General features: G+C 38.0%; 1 protein-coding gene across 4 annotated transcripts in view; it reads right to left on the bottom strand.

Annotated features, from left to right (window-relative positions):
* The window catches only part of HMGCLL1 (3-hydroxy-3-methylglutaryl-CoA lyase like 1), a 180,352-nt gene extending 164,266 nt beyond the window's left edge, over positions 1-16,086 (bottom strand). For all 4 annotated transcript variants that reach the window (XM_036120584.2, XM_036120588.2, XM_078055218.1 and 1 more), the window contains exon 1: positions 15,898-16,086. In XM_036120584.2, coding sequence (XP_035976477.1) covers positions 15,898-16,005 — 108 coding nt within the window. In that variant the 5' untranslated portion in view covers positions 16,006-16,086. The remainder of the gene's footprint in view (positions 1-15,897) is intronic.
* Between the last annotated feature and the right edge of the window lie 5,999 nt (positions 16,087-22,085).

The raw sequence follows: 22,085 nt of genomic DNA, 5'->3' as shown, positions 1-22,085 counted from the left end.
ATTTCAAACTTTCTAAAAGACCTCTTAGCATTCAGTTTCTCCTATCCCTATTGGTTAATAGATAAGGTCTCCAATGACGTTAGGAATCAGAAAACAAAAAGTTATTACATGTAGTTTGGTAATTAGTTAATCTGATACAAAGTTTTGCCTGTGGTTTCATCAAAACTAGTTAAACAGGAGTTCATACAAAAATAATGGCAAGAATCATTTTTATTTTCCTTTCTCAATAGTTTATAAAGAAGCTGCTGGTCCTCTCTTGCTTTTGCCTTTATTAGTAAAAGAAAAGAGGCATCAAAAATCATAAGGCTTATGGCTTCCTCAGAGGTGGATCCTGCAGCCTCAGAGCCCGATGCTCTCTCAAGGAACAAAGTCAGCCCCAGTGGCAAGAAGAAAGGAAGAAAGACACAACAGACCACCTCAACTTTCCCTACTTTGGCATTGTTTTTTAGAAATGTTGAGCAGAAATGGAAGGACAGCAAGGCCACATGAAAGCGCATCTGTGACAGTATAAATTCAACTCAAATGTTCAGTCATAATGTGACCGGTTCCTGAGCTCCTCATTTCTCAAATGGAAACACCTTGAAGTTTTCTCTCTTAGGGACACATTGTAGGACTAGAACAACTGCCTTGTGATTATGTGATTATTCTTTCTTTCTCACCCATTACCTTTTTTATTCGATGATTGATTATATACAATTTGTTTCATCATCTTTATTTTTTGACCTTCAGTGTCAAGCAGCAAATTCTTGTTTTCTATGCTTCAAACAAGCCAGGTCTTAATAAAGATTTTTATTAACCTCACAATAGCCCTTCAGCACATTTTATGGGACTGAGTTTTTCTTTTTTTGTTCCATTTATTGTATCATAGTGTGGTTTTACTCTACACACTATGGTTTTCGATGACCTCTTAGAAAACAGAATAAAGATGCAGTGGTTGAAGGAAACAAATTTTTCCAACAGAACTTAGCCAGGAACTTTCAATTGGTGTGTGAAGTCTACAAACATAGTATTTGGTATGAATACAATGCATTTTATATAAATCTGACCTTTTTGGTAGGACTTTAAGTCAACTGTACTTGCCCCAAGTTTAAGCTACTTACTGAAAAACTAAGAAAGGCCATATTTCTCAGAAATATCCTATAAAACCATTTCCCTGAGTACAGGGGTAAAAGAAGAGTTGCTGTTGGGTACAGAGCGAAAGGGGATGGTTATCAAAGATTCAAGAACGATGGCACCATTTTAAAGAGTCTGAATAACTTCTGTCTGAAATAAGGATTCATTCAGGCTCTTCCACCTCAGATTTTAAATGTTGAGTCTCAAAATGAACTAATGAGGGAAGGTGAGCTGTATCATCCCGTCATTTGTAACCGACTGCAGTTTCCCTCCTTAAAGTGATAGATTAATCTAGAACCTTAATAATTATGTTAAATGAAGTTATAATAAGTGAGTACAAAACAGCTGATGTTCATACTGGTCAACAGACTGATAGGATGTAGCATAAGAAATACCGGCTTTGGAAACTGTTACAGGTTCAAGTCCAGGGCCTCTACTAGTCATGTGGCCTACAGAGATTCTTATTAACTCTCTGAGCCTTCGTTTCCTCTTATTAAAAGTGAGCATAACGGGATCCTCTTTATGCAAATCTAGGAGTTCAGAAGTTAAATAAAGCCCTTAGCAAAGTCACTGGAATAAGTTCACCATCTGGTAGCGGGGTTGCTAATACTGATGCTGTGTGAGGGGCGCCTGGGTGGCTCCGTCCGTTAAGCGTCTGCCTTCGGCTGAGGTTATGATGCCAGGGTCCCGGGATCCAGCCCCACATCCGGGAGTCGGCTTCTCCCGCTCCCGCTCCCCCTGCTCTGCTCGTGCTGTCAACTAAATAAATAAAATCTTTAAAAAAAAAAAAGAAATACTGATGCTGTGTGATTTCCCAAACTCCTGTTAATAATACTCTATTAACAGTTTATGTAGCATTTTATATCTCCTGTATTCTTTCATTTGTCCCACTTGGTAAGTCAGTTGGAAATCTAGAGCAGGTATGCTAAAATAATACTATTGTCCCTAAATAATAATTTTTTATTAAGACAAATGATTGACATTCTATTTAACAAGTTATCACTATTCCTTTCTCACCAAAAGGTCAATATCTGTATACATTTTTTAAAGAGCAAATAGGTATTTAAGAGATCTAGCTCTCTAGAGAGGAGTATTTACAGAGGTTTATGTTCCATCTCCTTTAGCTCAAGTTTTTCTTTCAATATTTTCTAGAGCATACATTTAGCAGAATTACATTAAATATTAAAATCGTGTCATATGGGAATGGGGACTAAGTGATAGCAGACATTCGTGAGTGAAACTCTGAATAACTACATCTGTTTCTCCACAGGTCTTGCGAATGTCTTTTAAACACAGCCCTAAAACCTAGGCAGACAGAACTCCAAATTGCCCTCAGCTTTTATGTTTGACCAGGTCCACAGCGTTCTATAAAATGCAAGATTTGAACAGTGCCGTCGCATTTTTAAAAATCTGAGAATTCTCAGTCCTTAAATCAAAATTCCCAGGAAGTAGAAATTGTGTCTAAGTAAAATAAGGTTCGTATTTGGACTTCAACATTAACCTATATGATCAGCTTCTATTTCACAGTGAAATAAATACAGATTGAGGAAAGAATTTAGAAAGGGAATGCCAGACTCCGTACGCTCAGTGGGTTACAGATGTATGAAAGCGGTGGCACAGAGCCACCCCACTTCCTTCAAGATCCAAAAACATTTGGAAGGAAGCCCCAGAAGGAAAGATGTCTGAGAGACATGTTCTCTTTGGGGTTCCCTGCCTCCTTGTTTGCCAAGCTTCCTAGACCCCATTGCTTGTTAATAAAGTTCACCAAGACGACTTTATGAAATGCTGATTTCATAGAGTGAAACTTGTATTAAAGGCGTTTTTATGTAGTCAAAGTTTCCTGACATCTGCATTTCCCTACTTCACAAATCCAGGGAAGCGTGACTTGGAAAGTTAACGAGCGTAAGGTGACATTTGATGCGCTTACTATCAGTGGGATATTCAGCCCAAACACTGAATCCAAAACCAGAGACCATGGCTGAGACACTGCAATAGAGAAGCTGCCTCACCCTGAGGGTATCATTATACCCCTCAGTGTGTCTACTCCTTCTCCCATAAAACGGAGATCTGAGAAGATGCATATTGTACACCGTGTGAATTAACTCAGTAAAAACAGAGATATGGAAAGTGAATGAAAAGCTAGATTCTACCTTCATAGCCAGGAAAGAAAAAAAAAAAAAATAGCACCTGGATTTAAAAATCTACATTACCGTCCAATGTGAAAAATAATATAGCACAGCTAAAACTACTAACTCCACAAAAGTACTATTTTTTTTTTAAGATTTTATTATTTATTGACAGAGAGAGACAAAGCAAGAGAAGGAACACAAGCAGGGGGAGTGGGAGAGGGAGAAGCAGGCTTCCCGCTGAGCAGGGAGCCCGATGCGGGGCTCGATCCCAGGACCCTGGGATCATGACCTGAGCCAAAGGCAGACGTCTAACGACTGAGCCACCCAGGTGCCCCCAAAAGTACTATTTTTGATATTACTTGTGCCAATCACAAAGTCCGTTAATTTGGCAGAAAGCACCTGAAGTTTGCTGTATTTAACACGTAGAAACGATTTAGTTCCAGAAACATTAAAAAGATCTGAGTATTTAGGTCTCCTGAATAACAGAAAGGAGAATCAAATATAGTTTCATCTCTTGAGAAGATCTCAGTCTCGCACTAAAAATATTGTGTATTTAATATAGAGATACTTCCATCTATTCAAAAATATTTGATGGGGAACTCTACTTCTAAGTGGAAGATGGGCCCACTAAGCACTATACAGGGATTGGGGCTGGCAGAGGGAGAGGTGAACATAAGCCAAATACTCATAAGATTCACCACTTGCAAAACATAAGCATCCATTTTCAAATCAAACAGGAAAAAAACTAGTAAGGCAATTTTTAAGATTGGGGCCTTTAAATTCTTTTTCCCTGTAAGAGACAATAGACCAGATAGAGGATCCAGATGTAGGTTGATATGCATATACTCAGACACAGAAATATTCCTAACTAAATGGATAACTCTCCATGACTTTATTACATTAAGTCTGCCCATAAATGTTCAATCGTCTTATTCTGACCCAGAATGCCTTCTATCTATGCAAATCCCATTTGACGTCCAATCTACCTCCAACACAAAGACTATTATCATCCTCATGGATTCGCCCTGCACTGCATTAGAACCTATTTGCAGGCTTGTGATTTGTAACTGAGTTTCAATCAAGGAATGCAGGAAAAAGCAGGATTCAAATAAAAAGCAGGATGAAGAAATGAGCTTTCAGGAGACAGCAATGAAAAATGAACACATGGCCTGAATAGTGCTGTTGGGATGGAAGCTCTAGTGCTTCTATCTCCCTTTCTTGCCCACCAGGGTCCTTAGCACCTTGCCAGCATCCGAGAGCTGGAGCTCAGCCCTTCCTCTCTCTAAACCAAGGTAGGAAGTATCAGCTCCTCTTATCAAAATCATGTTTGTAATGCACAGCTCTGGTCCCTTCATCACTTACGTAGAAAGTAGTTTTTGTTTACATTTTATATTTTTCAGAGAGCCTTCCCACTACTTTGCTTTCCTTTACATTATTACTAGGCTTTCATATAAATGAGGAAAGTCTAAAAAATATAAACATCTATAAACTTGAATAATGTTCTAAATTATCTTCACATAAAAGTCTCTTCATATGAAGTCTGATTTTAGAATGCATGTTTTGGGAACAAGATCTGCCAACCAGTATTATTTTCCAAAGAAAAGAACATAAAAATTGGCCCCAAATTGGTCAGATGTAGAAGAAATGCAACAACACCTCAGTGTTTCCCTTAGGAATGAATTCTGATCACTTAGAAAAGGAAGATCATCCAAAGGGGAAGATGGCAAATTTCTGGTAATTTAAAGACTTAACTCCTGTCTGTCGAGTAATAAGGATTAGGGTCTATAGTGTTGAAAATATGCCAACGTTCAGAAATGTCCCGGATGGTTGTTGAGAACCATGCTCATTAAAGCATCCCCATGTAACTATCCACCAAGGATAACAAAATCAAACCTCCACCGGCACAGGAAGATAATCTGGGTGCCAGAGGCAGCTAAGTATACAAATAAAGAGTGCAAATCCTGCTTAAAGCATTTCTATGTACTTATCTTTTCAGTATAGTCTTGACCAAACAAAATATTTCCAGAGGTTAAATTCTGCTCACCTGTGAAACAGCCAATTTGCATCTCCCACTTAGACTAACAATAGAGAGACTGGCAGGAGGAAACTGGGAATCTATCTATATGCTGCTTTTATTATTAGGGCTTCAAGCAGGCTGGACAATCACTTTCAAACCAGAATTTCTGTTAAAAATAATATTCCCCAAATACACGATTCTGCTTTAGCTCTTTTACTATGATCTGTTCCATGAGAGCAACCCATAAAGTCATGGTTCTGCACAGTCTAGCCCCTTAGTTGAGGAGGAAAAATAAAAAGAAACAAAAATAAAAGCTAAACTTGGAAAGGGAGAATCAAGGAGAGAAGAAAGGGTCAGGGAAAGTTACAGCACAGAGTGAATAAGCATAAAGAAAGCCAGAAGACTTGGAGGAGCTCACAGCTAATGAAAAAAACAAGAACATAGAGTGGGGGGAGGGAAGGATGTGAAAGCCAGCTGGAATAAGAGAAAGCAAGAAATACAGGAGCCAACAGAAATCCAAGGACAGAAAGTATTGGAGATTGAAGGGAACAGGAAATTTATTGGAAACCAAGTTGTTTTTCCTTTTGTATCCAATGCAATTCTATTCCAGGCAGAACTCTAGTCTCAACCTCAAAGAGGACAGAAGGGAAGTTGAAACTCATAGGAGTCTTTCCTGGACAGCGGCCAGGAGCTCTGGAAAGACAGATTAGAAAAAAACATGATATGACAGCAGACCCTCTGAAAGCAGATATGGGGGGGGAGGGGTGGCAGTCTCACCCGGCACATGATTTTCAAAAATCAAACAAAACAAAACAAAACAAAACAAAGTAAAAACAGTGATAGTTTGGCTCCATCTCAGAGCTACTGAATAAGAATTTCTGGTACATTTAATAAACACCTCAGGGTAAATCTTATCACCGGAAAAGTCGAGGAAACACCGATTTAGTAGTAATAATAGAGGGCTCTGAAACTAGAGCTGCCTGAATTTCATTCCGAGCTCTGCTAGTCATTAGCTGTGGACCATGAACAAATTATTTTACCTTTCTGCATCCCAAATATTCAGTTTATAAAGTGGATTGTTGGGAGCATTAAATGAGGTTTTGTACAGAAAGCAGTTAGGCAGGACCTAGCACATATTGAACACTCCACAGCGGTAGCTCTAGAACTATGAAAGTACTCTGAATAGAGAACTCATACAAAATAATGTGTCTTAATTGATTAAAAAGTAAAATATGAAAAAGGAATAAAAAGGCTGCATCTTAGATGCAGTGTGCATGGGATGAAGTATACATGGGAGCATTCTTCCCAACTGTACAGAGACCAAGCCACAACCATCAGGGTTTCTGCTCTTGGTCTCACCATTCACTAGTTGAGAATCAACATGTGAACAACCTTGACAAAGAGTTTACTTTTTTTTTTTTTTTCTTTTTTCAAAAGTATATATCAGTCAATTCAAATTAGAGGGGACTCCAAGATTTGGAGTCTCCATGCTCGAGGGAGGAGGACTCTCTTGAAATGCAATAAATCCAGGACTTGGCTGATGTGGAGATACCCAAAGAGAACCACATCCATCACAAGACTGTTGAGGATCAAACACAAGGTAACCCACCTTATTTCACAATCCTGTTTTCTTTAGTCATTTTCCCATATATTATTCTCAACAACCATCTATTTCCTCTGTAGAACCCCATGTAGTTCTAGGCCTTTCTTGTTATGTGAAGACTCAAGTTCTTTCTTTCTCTATCTGGAAACTCAGCTCTGTAGTAAAAAGCTCCACCACGTTCACAACCTCTTTACTGAACATTCCCATCATCTTATGGCCTTAAATAAAGACTTGATCACCCTTATAGAAAGCACCTGCCCAGTAACCCTCACATGTAGAGACTGCTTAGCTTTCTAGACCTTGCTTAGTGACCAGAAGTATGGATGGTATCTGCAGTTTCTATTACTTCCTGAAAACTGTCACTCTTTATTTGTACGAAAACTCCTGTTCCTTTGAGATCCATGTGATTTGGCCATACGGCCCTTTAGCCCTTTTTGAGGACTTGTATCCCTTATATACCGAAGCCATTAGAACTTAGTTTGCCATTGTTTTCTTACTCCCCAATTTTGATATTATTCTGCAGTTTACTCAATGTCCTGGTGAACCTTCTATCCAATATTCGATTTCCACTGAAATTTACTGGATTTTACTTTAGTTGAGCCATTAATTCACGTGGTCATACGAAGGGCTTATTACTGCTTGTGACTGCTCACTTATTAAGATTCTGACCACAAATATTTTCAACTTTCTAATTTTGTTGTGCCCGTGACTAAAATCTTAGGCTTCATCAGTACTACAAGTCTTTGGAACTCTACTTCCACCTACCTGTGAGATATCTTAGGTTAACAAAGAGAGTCTCGAGAACGGCAATATACCTGGTAACATGCTATCCGAGACCCGTGGTGTAATAATAATGAAACAGACATTTTCCTCAATATGAAGGAGTTCACTCTGTGAAATACAGCTTTTGTTCCAAACAAGCATATTAAATATAAAATAAGAACACCAAAAAAGTATAAATAGCCTCAAAGATAAGAAATATAAAGTGGTGAGTGAGGCTGACAGATATAGCAGAAAATAGGATAAACATATCAAGAGTCACACATAATCACATGTAATTAAAGGTAAATTCACCTAATTAAGGATAGAGACAATCAGATAAGCAGCTCAGCTTATAAGAGACACAATTTAAAGCAAAATGACAGAGAAATGGATGTGAACTGTCTTAAGGCATTTTTAAGATGACTAAAATTACATGAGCTAAATATTCAAATAAAGAAAATTAAAATGTTAATTCAGAAAACAGAAATGCAGGATTTTTTTCAAAAAATAGAAATCAGTTGTTAGCACGTCATACATATGCACAAAGATACAAACATACACATATAGAAGAGAGGATCTGCAAACCTACAAAATACTTTTCAAATCAACTGATAAAATATGTTGATTTCTACCAAGGCTTAGGAATCAACAAAGAAAGAGAAAGAATTAACCAGGAATGAAATAAGGCAATGAAAAAGATTAAAAAGAAAAGGTTAATGACAATAAAATTTGTTTACCAACTCCATGTCAGTAAAAAAAAAAAATCAAAAGATTTGAGATAAACTTTTATCAATAGACACAAAATACCATAAAGGGACTATCCATTTAATCATTCATTGATTCATTCAACAAACTTTACTGAACTATGTCACACAGAAGGAGTAAATAGTATATTGCTCCTCTAAAGCCAGATATTGAAGTGGAGCATAATTTTACTTATTTTTAAAATCTCTTCTCTTTCATAATTCTTATTTATAGTGAAAACCATTGGAATAGTCTGTTTTTCCATGAAGTATTAGTTTCTCATAAAGCAGCCAATCTTTGAATTCCTTTTTTGAGTTTTAAATTGTTATTCTATACAAACTTTCAGCTGTAAGACAAATAAGTTCTGGAAACCTAACGTATAGCATAGTGATTATAGTTAATAATACTGCATTATATACTTAAAAGTTGCTAAGGATGTAGGTATTTTCTCACCCCAAAAAGGAAATTGTAAATTCTGTCATGGGACTCAGATGCTAGCTAATGCTAAGGTGGTAATCATCGTGCAATATGTAAGTGTATCAAATCTGTACACCTTAAACTTATACAATGTTCTATGTTAATTATATCTCATAAAGCTGGCAAGATAAATAGTTACTCTAAACAGTTTGTATATTATCTGGAACGTAACTACCTCAAAATTTTTGTAATATGGTAAATTAATATATTTTTACAACTCCAATTACATTGCATAATTGTTTTGTTTTCTTACATTTTCCCTCTTATATTGTTAGTATTTCAACTAGCTTGTTCAGAGTGAATTTCTGAGAACAACCAGAAAATCTGGACAAAATATTAATGAAAACACTTGTTTGATAGCCTGAGAGAGTTGCCAAGGTAGTGAGTACTTAAGTGGCCAATATACCAAATATATACGCAGAAGAAAAACAAAGTGGTAAGACCAACACTGATCATGACTTCCTCTTGAAATATTTGCCAGTTCAATAGTAGCAGTTGAGAAGATCATCAGAGCTTCTAGAAGTCTTAGAGGCTGAGGAGAAAATACTTTGATTTTAGGTCCCAGCTAGGGGATACCCTGGTAAACACTCTAGGCTTTTCAGTTAGAACCCCTGAACAGTGACAAAATGAAAGGGTGAGGAGAAAAAGACAAATCCTCACAAGTAAAGTAGGCCCAGACTCAAATCAGCTAAGCATCTGATTGGCTTAAGGTAAGCTATCCTTAAACTTACTATTTGCTAAAAGCTAAAGATAATCCTTTCTGCATCTCACAACTATTAGAACAGCTACTTTAAAAAATCCAAGAAATAAGTGTTGTGAAGGATGGTGTGGGGGGAGGGGAGATCCCTCCTGTACCATTGGTGGGAACATAAATTGGTGCAGCCCCTTGGAAAACAGTATGGAGGGTCCTCCAAAAATTAAAAATAGAACTGCCATATGATCCAGCAATTCCACTTCTAAGTATCCAAAGGAAAGGAAATCACTAGATTTAAAAAGTACCTGCACCCTCATGTTCACTGCACTATCATTTACAATAGCCAACATTAGTGTCCAACAGATGAATGAATAAGATGTAGTAGATATATACAGGCATATTTTTTAGCTTTAAAATAAAAAAAAAATCCTGTCATTTGTGACAAGATGGATAGACATTAAGGGCATTATGCTCAACAAAATAAGTCAGGCAGAGAAAGACAAATACAGTGAGGTATCATTTATATGTGGAATCTAAAAAAAGCAAACTCATAGATACAGAGAACGGATTGTTGCCAGAGGTGGAGGTGGGGCAGGGAGGGCAAACAAGGGGAAGTAGGTAAATGGGGGGGGGGGGGGGAGAACCCTTTCTGGAGAAGGATAATTTGAGGTGTCTCAAGTTAGGTCTATAATCTTCATTTCAGGTGTCTAACACACAGTCAAAGATCAGTAAGCATTCCAAGAGGAAAGATACATAAATAAATAAGACCCACTAGAGATCCAAATATTGGAGTTATCAGACATAGAACTTAAAAATAACACTGATAAATACTCAAGAATTCATGACAAGATGGAAAATCGTGGCAAAGAACAAAAAAGTTGTTTTGAAAAACAACATAGAAAGGCATCAACTCAAAAATATAAAATAAACTCAATACATTAGATTAACAGCAAATTACAACTGAAGAGAGAATTAGTGAAATGGAATACAAGTGAGAAGAAAATATTCAGACTGAACATGGAGAAAAAAAGGTGAAAAAGACAAAAATGAGTGTAAGAAATAGATGGAGCACAGGGAAAGTTCTAAGATTTTTCAAATGATAAGCCCAAGTGGAGGGATTAAAAAAGAAACAGAGCAATACTTAAGGAGAAATGGTTGAAATTTTCTAAAACCTATGAAAGCCAATAAAGCATGGAGCCATAGATCCAAAAAATGCTACAAACCACTGGCAAATGCAAAGAAAATTAAATCTAGACACATCATAGTCATACTGTGAAAAACCAAAGACAATGAGAAGACTCATTATCATCAAAGAAGCAAAAATAAGCCTAACAGTTCATTTCATTGTCTCTGGCTTCCATTACATCTCTTGAGAAATCTACATCTTGTGCTGTTGTCATGCATTTTAATTCTTTATGTGGACTATATATTTATGGTATTAACTTACAATTATGTACACCATTTATCAAAATAAATGTAATTTCAAACAAAAATGAAAAAAATCATCAGATTTTTACTAAAGAATGTAGGAAAAAAACTACTTCTAGCCGAAGGAAAATAATTTCAGATGGAAAAATGGAGATGAAGAAAGGAAGGAAGACCAAAGGAAAGAAATATATTCTAAATATAAAATGTATATCAACTATATACATATAGACAACAAATATAAAATTAATATATACAACAAAATATGAAAAGCAGAAGTCAGTAATGGAGCTAAAATACTATATTTGCATGTTTAATAAGTTGCAAAGATACCAATTTATATAATATTTTAGTAAGTCCAGGTCATGTGTTGACGTCTTATAGATAGCAACAAAGAGTATAGTAAAAACAGTATATAATTAAGCTCTGGCGGGGGAAAATGACTAAAAATATGTCACTCAAAAGAAGCTATAAAAGGAGAAAAAGGGGGGGAAGCATAATAGGAGGAAAAAAGAGGGGAAAAGAACACTTGAGACAAATAAAACAGTGGGATGGTACCTTGATTCTCTTCTGAAAATTCCTCTCCAATCATCCTAGAGTATTTAGGAAATGTACCAACAACTGCATAGCTGCAAACTAAAAAGCATACAGTCACATTATCCTCGGATTAAATTTATGCAGAAATATATTTAGGTTAGATTCCTGAGAACTTTTAATACCAAATACTTTTTTTGAATCATAATTTTTGCTGAGAGCAAATGTAACTTAAAGGATTCAGGATATAATGTACAATAACTATAAGTTTAATGTCACATAATCTACAATTTTGCTTTTATACATCTACTGCCTTTAAAATATTGCTTGTATTAGAATTTAGGCCCTGGAGAACTTTATTGTCACACAGGGTATTAATATATGAAAAAAATGTAGCTACTGCTTTAGCAGCACTTGCAAATCAGAAAGGAATTGCTTTACCAGGTACCTTACATTTAATCAAAACCTTGAAATATACCAATTAAGCCAGCTTCTTCATACCAATTTTAACAGAGACAAACATAGAAAATAAAGCAGGCCTGAAAAGATAACTTGAACCATAGGATGATCAATTTTAACCTCCTGGTTTCTGAAAGGAATATTCTGCAAAATCAGTGTCATTAGCAAAAAATTAGAGACTCAAAAATTTAATTTGTGGAGCTGTGGTACAATAAACCTTTTATTCACACTGACCTATTTTGTATTGGATAATAAATTGTTAAACTTCAAATGTATGTGTGTCTGTTTTTACACATACACACGCCCAGTATTTATTTTTCATCCTAATAATTTATCACGGATATATTATTATCTCTCACATGTAAACTGAAATTTTAAGATCTAGCCAGGATATTGCCTGCACAAACTCACAGGATGAATTGGTAGCTGAAAAAGATCTAGGTTTCCAATCTTCTATTGCCTAGCACAGGATTCTTTCAAAATAGAATATTCTATCTGTCCCAACAGTTACCAAATTGTTTCAAATTCCAGAGGTCCTGCTCATGATTCTCTCTGCCAGATTTTACAGTGATTTGTTAAGCACTGTGCTGTCTCATCAACACACCCCAGAATCCATTTTCAGCTCTTCTCCCTCAAAGCCTAACTCCTGTGAGATGAAAAGGTAAGACACCAACAGGAATAATATCCATCTTCTATCACTAAGACGAAACTGTATTGACATCAAGTATTCATTATCATCACATTAGCATTCACTTAATGAATATTTATCATTGTACCACAATGTACATATCATTGATTTGGCAAGTGCTACGAAGATTTTCATGGTCCCCATAAGCAGGAGATAAACATTCACTCATTTGTTCATTAAGTATTTACTGGCCGTGAAAGACTAACCAGACATTCTGTTAGTTGCTGAGAATGGTGGGTGTTTCCCTTACTTTTATGATGCCTAGACTCTAGTAGGGAACTAGACATCAAATAATCACAAAAATAGGTAATTCATATTATATATAATGAACTGTGTACTGAGCCATATAGGATAACAAGAGCTGCTTGCCTTAAGAGTCTGGGAAAGAGTTCATGAGAAGGTAACATTTAAGATCTGAAGGGTGAACAGAAGTTAATTCGTTAAAAATAGTCTTCCCAGCAGAGGGGAAAACAAAGACCATGGCTCCAGAGGAAACATTATTAAGAATTCAAAGAGGGCCACAGTGGCAGGAACAAGAGAATACCTTAAGATGATGTTGCAGAGAGATGCAATGCAAATAACAGGGAAAGCTTCAGAGACACATTGAAAGTTTTGGTATTCATTCCTAAAAATAAGAGAAATGCATACAAGGCTATAAAACGGGGGGTCAGCAGGATTCCATTTGAAATAGAGAACATCTCCCAACTGGCTACATGGGTGTTGAAGAAGGACTGCAATCATCTAGTAGTCCATGAGAGAGAATGCCATTTTAAAATTGATAGTAGGAGTAAAGTTGGAAAAAAAAAGATGGATTTGAGAGAAATTCAAGAGGTAAAATTGCAGGACTTAGTGATACTTTGGATGTGGGGAAATGAAAATGAAGAGCTCTTGCCTTGTGGCGTATAGAACCGAACAGATTGTGATGGTTTCCTGAGATAGCAAATACTGGAGAAGGTCTGGGGTTGAAGGAAGGAGAATGTGAATCCAATTTTGGAAATGTTGAGTTTGAATTGCTTTTGAAATATCCAAGTGATTATGTCCAGTGAGCAGCTGAACATCAGGACTGGAGCCTAAGAAGGAGATAGGAATAAAAATCTGGAGAACACAAATATATAAATAGTAAGATGATAATGAATACTTGATGTCAATACAGTTTCGTCTTAGTGATAGAAGATGGATATTATTCCAGTGGTAAATAGTAACTGAAACCGTGAGTGTGGATACAAAATCATGAGGAACCTGGTCATTTACCAGACAGCGATAGGCCACTGAGTCCATCTGGTGCCAGACCAAGGAACCAGAGACTCCGTAGGGCTTAAAGCAGTTACAGGTGTTATTAAACAGATGCCAAGGAAGATCAATTTCAATGAGTCAAGTGTCAGATGTCAATGGTGCTGAGTTCAAATAAGGCAAGATATAAAAAACTACAATTCAACGAGTGGGACTGAAACAGAATGATGCATAAAATGCCATGGAAGCACAGAAATGGGGCATTAACTCTGGGTGGAGCAAAGAGTTAGTTAAAGGAAGTAACATTTAAGCTGTGTTTGAAAAATGAGTAAGAGTTTCCCAGGCAAAGAAGTCAGGGGAAGAAGTCACTATTTAGTGAAGGTATAGCGGTTTCTCACACTCCTTGTCATTTTTGACGACCCGCTTCCACTTCTTAACAGGGCAAAGTAGACAGCCTCAGGTAGCAGCCTAGTCTCCATCACTGCCCCCACAGCTCACAAAACCAGAACATGAGGGAGAGAAATACACTGTTAACACAGCAACAAACATCATGTAAAGTCTCAGAGTTAGGGAAGAAAAGAGGATTCCTGATTCTCTAACAGACTGAATATGAAAGTTAAAAAAAAGTTATAAAAGCAAAGTTATAATAGCAAATCAAATTAGAATGCAGAAAAATTAAATAGACATGCGAATATATGAGAAGAATCTTTCCCTCTCGTGCATTTTCAGCAACAGGCTTCAAGCCAGATGACCATAACCATCTTTTAAGTAATGAGGAGCAATGTATCTTCTGATTGGTTTTGAAAGAATCCACAAATGCTGAATTCCTATTTGTAGAACTAAGATCACAATTTCACATACTGACACACTAAGCTGAGAATACACTAAATGTAAAACTACAGGAAAAATGGATACCTAGTATCAGAAGAGCTGATTTAAAGCCACATAATCAAATTATGTTTACCCACTGAAATATTATAATTAACCCAAGTTATTATGCTGTTCACAAGATGAATCAGGGATAAACATTTTTGCATCCAGCAAAAAAATCAAAAAAGAGTGAAACCCTTATACTGCCCCTTCATTTTTCCATGCTTTAACATTCACATAACAATCGTCACTGTTACTACTTTGTGAAATTTTAAATTTTGAGCTCTTTTGAAGGAAAAGCAAATTTCTTTTTTCATTTACCTGACATTTGTTTGAGAATGCATTAAGCTGCAAACACGTGGATCCAATTAAGTTGCCTATTGTCTTAAAGCATTCAGGAATCACAGGGGCATCAATTTTGGTTTGAAATTGCTGTTATTTACGGGGCACCTGGGTGGCTCAGTCGTTAAGCGTCTGCCTTCGGCTCAGGTCATGATCCCAGGGTCCTGGGATCAAGCCCCGCATCGGGCTCCCTGCTCCGCGGGAAGCCTGCTTCTCCCTCTCCCACTCCCCCTGCTTGTGTTCCCTCTCTCGCTGTCTCTCTCTGTCAAATACATAAATAAAATCTTAAAAAGAAAAAAGAAATTGCTGTTATTTACAATCTTTTTCAAGCTTATTCAAGTGTGTTGAAGCATAAATACATTAGGGATAATTAATGATATGCTAGATAATTTCACCCTACGATGTTTTCCTAGCCGTATATGTTGGATTCATTCCTCTTTCTGCCACACATTGTCCCCTTTGTTACACGGTACAGGGAAGGAACTGAAAATAAAGGCACTATCCCTGGCGGAAAGCCAAGAGATACGCATATTCTATAATGCAACCCCTCCAAGGGGAAAACAGAGAAGAAGCAGTTTCCTTTAGGCGTCCCGCAAAAGGCCACAGGTAGGGACTTTGCTGGGTCTGAGCTATAGAGGCGGGTCTACATGTTCACAGCACAGAGATGATGGGGAACCTTTTAAGAGGTGAGGCCTAACAAGACGGAACTGCTGCAGGGAGGGCCCTGCGGTGCGGTGGTGACACAACAGGGAGAGAGACCAGCCGGCTGTGTGCAAAAGGGTGGGGACACCCTGGGCCGCGAGGTGGTACCTGCGCAGGGTCGAGCGCCCCAGCCACTGAATCCCCGATCCAGAGATGCTCCCGGAGAAGCTGCTGGTAGCTGAGGCAGTGCTTCACCGCAGATGGCACATTCCCCATGGCGGGGCCTGGGACTGCAGACGGAGATAGGAGGGCGCCAGGAGCCGGGAGGAGAGGGATGCGGAGCGAGCCGCGCCAGGCCAGAGCGCGCCCCTCCGGGCCACGGGCGGCGAGCACCAGCCCTGCTCCGCGCACTGCGTCGGCGCCGAGAGGGTGGGGAGCGGGCCACACTCGCGGCGGCGCCCGGGGCAGGGAGTGCGGGAGGCACCTGCGGCGCACGTCCGCAGCAGCCCGAACCGAGAAGAAAAGGAACTGAGCCCAAGGATGTTCAGGTGTGGCTCATTTTCCTTACTGCGGTGAGCTGGCGGGGCTCTCTGCACACGCCCCACTTACCGACTTCTCACCTGGTTCAGATCCTAAGAGAAAGGGTGTAAATAAAGGGAAGGGCGCATGCGTTTTAGTGCCGGTGAGTTTGCTCATTTCCAGCTGCAGACTTTCATGCTTAATGTAGATTTGTCCAGCATCGAACTCACTTGAGCTTGTGCTTGACAACAGTAAGCTCGATTTTAAAATATGTTGAGCTCATTTGCAAGCTTAAAACACAGCCTAATAAGGAAGAAAATATACAAAGTACTACATTGGGGGAGATGTCACAGATAAGTCAGTAAATTGTCATTAAGTTGGTACTACAAGTTAAGCACTGAACTGGAATGGAGTTGCTTAAGAGATGCATGGCTCAAAACTGTTGAAGCCCTAAAGGCTAAATTCATTGGAACTAAAAATGCTACATAAATCCTTAGGATATTAGAATAGGAGTAATCTTTGGTGTGGAAGGGATGGTCCTGGAACAGACCGTTTCCTTACCTCCTCTCCTTCACAGGCACAGGTACATCACCTGGACCCACTCTAAAACTTTTCAGAGTGGGTTCAGCAGCTTGCAACTGAATAGACATTCATCAAGAACAGTCTTGGGACATCTGGGTGGCTCAGTGGTTTAAGCGTCTGGCTTCGGCTCTGGTCATGATCCCAGGGTCCTGGGATTGAGTGCTAGCCACGGATTTCATGGCCATTGTTATACAACAGCAAAAGTGTGTAGTGGTATTACCTTCCATACCATCAACAGTGTATTCGTGAATTCTTAGCTCCTTGCTCAGCGGGGAGCCTGCTTCTCCCTCTGCCCTGGGCTCCCCTCTGCTTGTGCTCTCTCTTGAACAAATAAATAAATAAAATCTTAAAAAAAAACAAAAAACAAAGACCAGTCTTGTGCAGCCAAGTGTTCATGGCCGGCATACCAGTCAGCTCTACCGGTTGCTGCAGCAAATAGAAATCAGAAGCTGGCTGATGTTGCACAACCAGATGAAAGGATCCAAAGATTATCTTGTAAAACATAGTATAACACACTTAGAAGGAATTTAACACCCAGAATAAGGAAACAATCATTACTACTTGGGAGAGTGGTGAGACTTCCACCAGCAATAGAAATAAAGCATCTAAGGACAGAAAAAGGCAAAGAATGAGGGAGGTATCATGTAGATCCTCAGTGGAACAGCACTGGAAAGGGCAAAGAGGATAAGGGGATCTTAGACCTCACAGCTTTGACCAAGGAGGGTTAACTTGGAGAACATGCCCTGAGCTGCCAAAGTGAAGTCATGCAAGTATTGGATGCCTTTAAAACTCCTAAAGCACACACAAAAAATTCCAATTATTATTTACCTGAAAGTGACTATTTTATAGGTGTGTATTCATAGGGCTAAATCTATTCTATGTTGTTTTTAGCAGAGCTCAACTGTTAATTATTTTTCCTTCACAACTGAAATGCATTCAGGTTGCACCAATGCCTGTTATCTTTTTTTTTCTCTCCCTGTTGTAATACTGTAACAGGGAACATAGTTTCTGAAAGAATTTAAAAGGACCAATTTGAACAACAGTAAACAAGGTAACCTTCAGAATGGAGTCAGTCCTTCAAAACTTGAAATAGTTTTGACATTTATTAGTGAAGTCTAAGTTTTTGCAGAATATGACTTTTGAGATAAGCCAAATATTATACGTTCCTTTGCATAAAGAACACCTAGAAGTAAACTTTACTGCTTAATAGTTTTCTAAATAGGAAGGTCTTCAGAAAATATCATATCCCAGTTAGTTCACCAAAGTAATATAGTGGGTTTTTTTTTCATAAAAGACATAAATGTGAAAATATTTGTTGACACAGACTTACTTAAGGCATTAATGCCTTTCATATGGAAAATGCTATAATATCAAAAATTTAAACTATAATTCCTGTAAATACAAAAATCGTTAACAATAATAAGGACCAAATATCTTAAGAATGTTTACTCTCACAAATGAAAGGGAGTGAAAATAGATGGGCTTTTGCTGGAAGGTACAGTTTGATGTTAAAGTTAATTCTGAATGCTGAAAATGTATAAATTTGAAAAGTTACATTAGTGTATATCTTTCTTTTTATCATTAGAATGAAATTTTGATCTGTACCCCTGTTAATGCAAATCGAGAAAGCTCTAAATGAAATCAGAGTAGATACAGCAAATCCATGTGGTGGGCAATGTAGCTCTTTCTCCCCATATGCAGGTTAAGAAACTTGAGCTCCATCAGAGCAGTATAGGAAATACGTGTTAAAAATCACAGTGTGTGGCATATGGTGATCTGCACTCTATACCACTCTCATTATGCATCAGGACTAAGCCATTTCTATTTCATTGCATTTCAATCATTCAAATATAAGAAGATACAAAAAATCATTGCAAATTAAAAGGAATTAAATTTCCTGTTTCCTCTAGTGAATATAAATAACTTGTCATTCAAAACATTCACATGTACCTGTCTTTCCTGAATTGTTCTTGACTCCCTTCCCTCCTTAAGCTCCTACCAAAAATCCAATCTCCCAAGAAGAGATGTTAATTAACATCTTGGACCCATCCATTTTCTCTCTCTGTTCTCCTATTGACTTCTCTCTGCCACATTTCTTTTTGAAAGGCACCGCCATAGCATAGTGAGGGAGAGCCCTCACCGTGGTTTTAGATTACCCGAGATGGGAGCCTGGTTCCACCAGTTACAAACTGAGCGACCTTCAGCAAGTTCTTTAGCCTCTGTTTCCTTATGTTTAGGAGGGTGATGATAAGGTTTCCTACCTGACAGAGCTGTTGCAAGATGAAATGAGTTAGAATATATAAAGTGATCAACACATGGTCTCTGGCACATAGTAAGCACCCAATAAAATGTAGCTATTATTACTACAGTGGTCTGGCTCTCTGTTTTATTTTGCATTCTAAAATCACACTGTATAGCCTGAGCAATTTTTTTTTTAAGATTTTATTTATTTGAGAGAGAGAATGAGATAGAGAGAGAGCATGAGAGGGGGGAGGGTCAGAGGGAGAAGCAGACTCCCTGCTGAGCAGGGAGCCCGATGCGGGACTCGATGCGGGACTCGATGTGGGACTCCAGGATCATGACCTGAGCCGAAGGCAGTCGCTTAACCAACTGAGCCACCCAGGCGCCCCATCCTGAGCAATTTTTGAAAATATGTATCTGATCAATATTTCTAAGCTTAAAATTCTTAGAGATTTCTCATAATTTTGCAGAGAAGTTTATTAAAATGACACCCAAGTTTTCTTGAGGAGACTCTTAGTTATCTTTCCAGTCTCATCTCCTGTCCATTTCCAACTTGTTCTTAACTCCAGAAATATCAAAGTATTTGCAGTTCTCAAAATTTCAGGGCTCTCCCGTGTTGTACTATCATTCGAATTTTGTTCCATATTATGCACATTTTGGGAAACACAAAAGATTCATGAAGATATCAATGAAATCAGCCATCATTCTAATGCTAGAAATGTTTTAACATATTTTCTCTCAGAGAGAAAATAAATTAACATTTTTCTGTCTCTGCTTTTTATTCTGCCCTTTTCATTTAACACTGAAATTCTTTCAAACTATTATGCTAATGGCTATGCAATATTCATATATACATATATAATCAGAATCATTTTAATCATCTTCTAAAGCATAACCTTTTACTTATTTTTGAAAGGGAGATGAATAGCTAGAATATGATCATGTGAATGTTTGTATAAATAATTGTCTAATCTTCCAAAAACAGCACAGTGGTGGAAATCTTCCATGATGGTTGTGTTTCTGTCAATTTCTATTTTTGTTTTTAACAAAGTTTGGTTTCATATATACAGCATTTCCTCATGTGGTTGGTGATTTACTAATATGAGTTTATCCTTGGTGAAGGCTTTCTTTTTAAGATTTTATTTATTTGACAGAGAGAGAGAGCACAAGCAGGGGGAGTAGCAGGCAGAGGGAGAAGCAGGCTCCCCGCTGAGCAAGGAGCCCGATGTGGGACTCGATCCCAGGACTCTGGGATCATGACCTGAGCAGAAGGCAGATGCTTAACCGACTGAGCCACCCAGGTGTCCCAAGGCTTTTTTTCTTTTTTTTTCCTATGGGGATCTTGTACGGGTTATTGGTACACCCCCTAAAGAATGGCTTCACTTTGGCTTGGCTGGGATTTCCAGTGAGTTTCGTTTGACAGCTCTGGGATTCATTTTTTTGTTAACATCTTAGCTTGGGGTACCATAAGGATATTATGAACCTGGAACTTAAAACCATGCACAATGGAATTTGGCTTCAGTTTTCTTGCAGGGAATTCCATTTCCCACTCACACGCTCAGGCGAACCTTTTCCATCTCATATACATGGAACTGATCTTGGCTCAATTAGCTCCCTTTCTCAGATGCTCATTGGATATCCCATTCCCATGTGATAAAAGCCCCAACCTCTGGCTATAAAGACCTGTACCCTCCTGTGGGCTTCTTGGCAATATTTAGTCCCTGGGTACATCCTTGATATCAGTGTCTGAGGAGAGGGACAGAAATATCTCACATCAGCTTAGTCTCCCATATTTATCAGAATTCTAACTTGAAATTGTTTTTTATGATTACTGTGTTTGCACATATTGTTCAGTTCCTGGAGTTCCGGTCACCTCTAGTAAAGTAAAGGTAGCATCCAGGAGATGGTGAACTGAACTGAGAACATTAAGTGTAACTTGGAGAACCTGAGAAACTTACAGTAGAGTTCTGATATTTTGATGAATCTATAAGAAAGAAAACTAGACTGAAGCCATATGTTCTCATTACCCACTCCCATCCTTCTCCCTATCTCTTCTCCATATAAAATGACAACAATAAATTACGTAGTTGTGCATTGCCTATATCCTAAACAAAGTCTCTCAAAAACAGAATGGGGATGGGTTTGTATTCCAGAGACCAGTCAACCCAAAATTAGGTAGATTGACCACTATCAATCCTCTCAAGTGGCAAGTTCTTGGGGAGAAATGTCCAGTTAAAACAGGTTATTTTGTGAGTCCCTTTGGTCCCAAAGATGGCTATTTAAGGGTTTGTATGATGACAGCATGGATAAAATCAGAAGCAAGTGAAAAAATCAAAATAGTAATAGTAATAAATGCCAAACTGGCATGTAGCCAAGGTACCTACTGGGCAGGGATCAAAGACACATATGGTGAATCTCAAACAATGATGCTGTAGAACTTTGGCAAGTATCACAAGGCTAATGTTCTCCAGCCTTAAACAATAAAAAAGAAAGAATGAAAACAACTTGGTTACCAATACTGGATGATACCTAAGGGGAAGCAAAGCTTTCATCATCTCAGTTTTATTGCTGAAAAATTTAGATAACTTCTCACATATGTTATGTCTGGCTGATCTAAATTGATGGGAAGGATAACAGTGTGTTTAAAAACATTCTTGGCATTTGGTCCCTAAAATCAAAGTTCCATTAACAATAGCATTGTTCTGAAATAGAACATTTTTTTGAGAGTAAGTAATGAGATCTATTTTACCAAAACAACACCCCACCCAGGTGATGGATACCTGGCACTAGATACAGAAATCAGAACAAAGCTGCAAACCACATTTCTCCAGATGTAGGAGTCTATTTCTTCTTTCACTAATTCAGAAGAATCTAAAAGCATTAGCTTTGCCAGCTATATTGTAAAATAAAAGATACAGTGAGTGTTCATTAACTATTATTAGTTCATTAGATGGCTGCAGTGCACATAATTTTTGCCAATAGATATAAAAGTATCTTTCCATTCCATTACCTAC

This window comes from Halichoerus grypus, chromosome 9, assembly GCF_964656455.1.
Source record: "Halichoerus grypus chromosome 9, mHalGry1.hap1.1, whole genome shotgun sequence".
Taxonomy (NCBI): Eukaryota; Metazoa; Chordata; class Mammalia; order Carnivora; family Phocidae; genus Halichoerus; species Halichoerus grypus.
Note: the sequence above shows the minus strand (reverse complement) of the source record. Positions and strands in the feature narration are given on the sequence as shown.